This window comes from Carlito syrichta, unplaced genomic scaffold (assembly GCF_000164805.1).
Source record: "Carlito syrichta isolate Samal-C Ts95f unplaced genomic scaffold, Tarsius_syrichta-2.0.1 Scaffold305573, whole genome shotgun sequence".
NCBI lineage: Eukaryota > Metazoa > Chordata > Mammalia > Primates > Tarsiidae > Carlito > Carlito syrichta.
This window is the reverse complement of record NW_007249669.1, coordinates 79,229-85,228: the sequence shown is the minus strand read 5'-3', so window position 1 is coordinate 85,228 and position 6,000 is coordinate 79,229. Positions and strand designations below refer to the sequence as shown.

At 39.1% G+C, this 6,000-nt stretch overlaps 1 protein-coding gene across 1 annotated transcript in view; it reads left to right on the top strand.

Moving 5' to 3' along the window:
* Positions 1–3,923: 3,923 nt before the first annotated feature.
* OTOA (otoancorin) overlaps positions 3,924–6,000 on the top strand; it is a 76,224-nt gene continuing 74,147 nt past the window's right edge. Inside the window, exons 1-4 of the mRNA XM_008061762.1 lie at positions 3,924–4,014; positions 4,380–4,408; positions 4,501–4,531; positions 4,649–4,676. Of these exons, the coding sequence (XP_008059953.1) occupies positions 3,924–4,014; positions 4,380–4,408; positions 4,501–4,531; positions 4,649–4,676 (179 nt within the window). The remainder of the gene's footprint in view (positions 4,015–4,379; positions 4,409–4,500; positions 4,532–4,648; positions 4,677–6,000) is intronic.

Here is a 6,000-nt window from a genome sequence, read left to right as displayed (position 1 = left end):
TGACTCAGCCTTCCAGGTAGGAACTATAGGCATGCGCCACTGTGCTTGGCTAATTTTTTAAATTTATTTATCATAGAGACAAGGTCTTACCAAGTTGCCCAGGCTGGTCTTGAACCTCTGGACTCAGGCAATGCTCTTGCCTCGACCTCCCAAAGTGCTGGGTTTACAGGCTTGAGCCACCACTCCTGACCCCATATATGAATTATTCATATATTCTTATCAGCAATATATGAGTGATCTAGTATCTCCACATACTTTCCAGCATATGACATTATTATCACTTTTTATTTTAACCATCTGATAGGTCTGTAGTGATATTGTGGTTTCAAATGTCATTTCCATAATGGCTAATGATGTGGAATATCTTTTCATGTGTTTATTTGCCATCTGCATATCTATTTTGGTGATATATCTTGCTGATGTCTTTTGCTTATGTTCTAACTGGATTATTTATTTTTCAGTTCTGAGAGTTCTTTATATATTCTATAGGCAACTCCTTTGCTGGATTTTTTTGTCATTAGTTTTAGCCATTTAGTTATTATGTGCCTTGGTGTGGTCTTTTTCGTATTTCTGCTGTGTCGGTTTTTTTAGCATGGGGGTTTGCGGGTTTATAGTTTTTATCAGACGTTAAATAATTTTGATCATTGTTTCTTTGAATATGTTTCTGCTACTCACTCTTTCCTTGGGACTCCAATTACATATATTTCAAATAGTTTCATATTGTCCCAGAGCTCTATTTTTTTTCTTCAGTTTTCCCCCCCGTGTTTTACTTTGGATAGTTTTTATTGCTGTGACTTCTGGTTCATTAATCTTTTTTTTCTGCAGTGTCTAACCTGCTGTTAGTTTCATCCAAAGTATTTTTCATTTCAGATAGTGTATTTTCATTTCTACAAGTTCCATTTGTTTGGTTTTTTTTTTTTTTGATAACTCCATGTCTCTTCTTTAACATGGTCCCACTTTTCTCTACCTTCTTGAATTTGCAGACTATATTTATAATAATCATTCTTGTCTAGGAATTCAATCTTCTTCTGCATCATTTCTGGATTTGTTCCTATTGATGAGATCTCACTATATTGGGTTATTCTCCTGGTAATCAGCCGTATTTTCCTGCTCCTTTCATGCCTGGTAAGTTTTGATGGGATGCTGGACATTTTGGATTTTACATTGCTGGTTGCTGGATTGTATAATATTGCTTTAAATATTGTTGAGTTTTGTTCTGGGTTGGAATTCAATTACTTGGAATCAGCTTGACCTTTTCAAGACTTGTTTTTAAGCTTTGTTAGGGCATATTCAGAGTAGACTTTATTTAGTGTAGGGCTAATTTGGCCTGTTACTGAGGCAATTCTTCTCTGAGAACTATCTTTGATGCCTAATATATTTGAAGGGTTTTCCACTGTAGCTGGTGGGAACTATTTTCAGTCCCATGTGAGTTTCAAGGATTGTTCTGCCTACTGGTGATTCATTCTCCAGTCTAAGGTGGTTTTTTTTTACATTCATAGGTGGGTCAACAAGACTCAAGAGACCCTTCTTCAGATCTCTAGAACTTTCTCTTTCTTTGCAACTTCCTCCTTCTCAAGTATTCTTCCCTGTGGATTCTAGCTGCCTTGATTTTCCTGAACTCCTACTCCACCTTCCTACTTCTAGGCTCTTTTTGGATTCCTTCTCCTTGTGCTATGGTCTGGAGACACCAGGCAGCAAGCAGAAGTAATCATAGGGGCTCTGCTTGTTTGCTTCCCTTCTTTTAGTGATCTCAGTCTCGTGCTACCTGTTGTCCAATGTCTGAAAGCCTTTGTGTCACATATTTTGGTCAGTTTTCTAATTGTTTGAGACAGGAGGACTTAACCAATGCCAATTACTCCATCATAGCTGGAAGCAAATTCTAACTAATTCACATTTTATTTTATTTTGGTGAATTGGAGTTTCACTCTGTCACCTAGAGTGCAGTGGCTCACTGCAGCCTTGATCTCCTGGACTCAGGAGATCCTTCTGTCTCAGCCTCCCAAGTAGCTGCTAATTTTGTAATTTTTTTGTAGAAATGAGGTCTCACTATATTGCATAGGCTGATCTTGGTATCCTGGGGTCAAGCAGTCCTCTTGCCTTAGCCTCCCTAAACGTCCTGCCTAATTCCTTTTTTGTTACTGAGTGGTATTCCATTGAATGGATACACAATGTTTAACCTTTCACCTGTTGTTGCATATTTTAGTTATGTCCAATCTTTGACCATTTTGAATGAAGCTATCCAAATCTTTGTATGGACATGCTTTCATTTCTCCTGATTACCTAGGAGTGGCATTCCTCCTTGAGCATAGAGTATTGTAAATTTAACTTTATAAGACTCTGACAAACAGTTTTCCAAAGCAGCTCTGTCAGCAACATATGAGAGTTCGTGCTGTTCCACATCATCACTAACATTTGTTATTGTCTGTCTTTAAAACTTTTAACTATTTGAGTTAATTTTTAGTGGTTTCATTATGGGTTTAATACGTGAGTTCTTGTTAACTAGTGTTGTAATGATCTTTTGTGTGCTTAATGGCCATTTATATATCTATTTTTATGAAATTTAACTTTATACCGTAAAACACATATGAACCTTCAAGTTGCAAACTTTCAAAGATGCAAATGTGCATTTGCATCATTTGAGGAGGCACTGTCAGTTTTTGAGGCACAGGACCCAAATGTAGAATGATACATGAAGGTTGCAGCACCTGTTCAGAATGCAATCCAGTGCTACTGTGTCATCTGTGATGAGAGAGAGAGAAAAAAAGAGCTACTACCCAGATATCACTGAATCATTTTTTCAAGAGAGTGGATAGAATTGAATCCAGCAAGGAACCGGCACCTGTGCCATCAACATCAGGCCTGAGCGAAATTGCAGCTCGTCCTCCATCTTCTGTTGCTGACGATCCTTCACCTTTGCCATCTGCCACCTCCTCTCCCTCCCCTAGTCAGTAACTCTTCTTGCCTGCTCACTCAATGCCAGCCCCTGTATGCCAACTGTTGTACTGTACTGTACTACTGTACTTTTCAAGGTACTGTCCTGTAAGATTAAAAATGTTTTATTTTTTGTTTGTTTTTATGTATTATTTGTGTGAAAAGTATTATAGACCTATTATAGTACATTACTACATGGCCGATTGTGTTAGTTGGGTACCAGACTAACTCTGTTGGACTTACGAACAAATTGGTCTTACAAACGTGTTCTCAGGACAGAACTCATTTGTATGTAGGGGACTACTGTATCTTTTCTCCATTTTTTCCCATTGGCTTATCTTCTTCTTACTGAATTACAAGAGTTTTTAAAATATATAATCTGAATATAAATTTCTTGCACTTATAACAGCCTATACTTTTGACCATGTCTCTTTCCTGGATGGAGGGGAATAGGGGGTAATGGTAAGAATATAAACAGGCCATTGTAGTTACCAAGGAGAGAGATGATTGTGTCTTAGACTAGATTGTGTTTTAGACTAGAATAGGGATTTTGATGGAGAAAAGTAGATAGAATTTTTATTTTTTAGAGTTGGAGTCTCACTTTATCACCCAGGCTGGAGTGCAGTGGCATGCTCACGGTCACCCCAGCATCGACCTGCTGGGTTCAGGTGATCCTTCCACCTCAGCCTTCCAAGTAGCCAGAACTACAGGTGTGTGCTACCATGCCCGGCTAATTTTTTGATTTATTGTAGAGATGAGGTCTCGCCAAGTTGCCCAGGCTGTCCTTGAACCCGTGGGCTCAGGCAATCGTCTCACCTTGGCCTCCCAAAGTGCTGGGATTACAGGCTTGAGCCACCGCACCTGGCCAGAAGTTTTAAATGATTAAAAAATATTATGTCTATTTGTCTTTTTCTTTTGTCATCTGAATGTCCTTAAATACATGTTTTAAAAAGTGGAATTACTTCTATGCTTGAATTAACTGCAGCAGAAGGATGTCTCAGGAACCCATGATATGCTCATTCTTCCTGTTCCTTGTTCTGAGCTATGGAGCAGCAGGTCATGAAGTTCCAAATTCCAGGCAGGGTAAGTCCTGAGGGAAGAATCACACTTTGCGGTTTCCACACATCTTAGGGGGTGTAGAGGGATAGATCAGTTTAGGTACATGATGCCTTAAATTGTTTTGGGGCATGTGTGTGTATGCATGTGTGTGTGCGTGTGTGTGTGCGTGCATGCGTGCGTGCGTGTGTGTGTATGTAGGATTTTCAGGATTATTCTAAAAAGCGTTTTTCAGATCAAGGCTTTCTCACACTGGGTGCAGTTATAATTAAAAATCACCATGAATTTCTTTCATGAGTGGTTTTTTTCGGGCCTTTTCTCCTAACTCATATTTGTATTTTTGAAGGTCACACAATTCAATTCTAGTTATACATTCAATGGTTTTCTTACAGATTTGCATCCGTTGTTGCAAAAAATGGCGGTGAGTATTCCATTTCCTTTTAATCAAAATCCCCTCTCCTGGAACTGCCAACTTCTTCATGTCATACTTGATGTTATCGCTTTGCCTTTTAGGAAGAAATAATAGATGGAAGCTATCTGAATGGTAATGTGCCCCTTCTGTCTCCACTTGTTTCTCCTAAGAATTTCAAACAGCATGCGGCTGTGATCTCTCTGGAATGATTCCTTTTTAAGTTGTCTTTTCATTTTATTCCCATTGTAGCATTACTGGATCTCATACAGTTTCAAAGGTAACCTGTCCTAGGGGGAGGGGAAAGGATGGGATGGATTTTTAATAAAAATTCTTAATGGAAGTCTCTTAATTGTACAAAGTAATACGTCCTCATTACAAAAATGTCAACCAATGAACAAGTGTTTCAGAAGTCTCTTAATTGTACAAAGTAATACGTCCTCATTACAAAAATGTTAACCAATGCATAAGTGTTTCCTCCTCTGCTATAGCATAAGAGCTGAAATTTATTGAGTGCTTTCTATGTCTATGTGGGTACTATTCTAAGTGATTGGTACATAGAAAAACATTTAATCCTCACAAGTGCCCTACAAGGTAGGTCCTGTTATTATCCCATTCCACAGAATACTGCAACTGAGGCCCAGGATGGGTGAATCGAGACCAATAGCTGGGATGTGAACCAGCAGTCTGTCTCCAGCGCCCATTCCCTTCACTGTCATGCTATATGCTACATACAGGCCTGTGTTAGATACAGGGGACGTGGGACAGGGAGCTAGATAGTGTTGTGGAAAGGCCAATATTAAGAAATAATTCGGCTGGGCATGGTGGCTCACGCCTATAATCCCAGCACTTTGGGAGACCAAGGTGGGAGGATTGCTTGAGCTCATGGGTTTGAGACCAGCCTGGGCAACTTGGCGAGACCTCATCTCTACCATAAATCAAAAAATTAGCAAGGTGTGGTGGCACATGCTTGTAGTTCTAGGTACTTGGAAGGCTGAGGTGGAAGGATCACCTGAGCCCAGCAGGTCGAGGCTGTGGTAATGGTGAGCGTGCCACTGCACCCCAGCCTGGGTGATGGAATGAGACTTTGATTCAAACAAGCAAGCAAACAAACAAAACAAACAAAGAAGTAATTCTAAAATGATGAGTATTATGGAGGAGAAGAAATGTGGGCCTTGGGATTTCATGTCAGGGGCACCCAGTTATGTTAAAGTGAAAGATTCCCATAAGCAGTTCTCTCTCTAAGATAATGCCAATTGATCATTTTGCATATATTATTTCAGTTGAAATATTTTTAAAATTTATTTATTTATCCATCTATCCATCCATTTATTTATAGCAAATGTGGAATTATGGACAGTTATTTGTGAGCATTTACTATGTATGTGTTGGGTACTGTTGCAAGCAATTTATATGTGAGGATGAATTTAATCCTCACAATTGTTAACCGTATATCATGGAAAGGAAAACTGAAGCACAAGGAAATTTAGCAAATTTAGCAAAGGCCACAAATTTAGCAAAGGCCACAAAATTAAGTGGAAGAGCCATGATTCAAATCTGGATTTGGAGTCCAACTCTTTTTTTTTTTGAGTTGGAGTCTCACT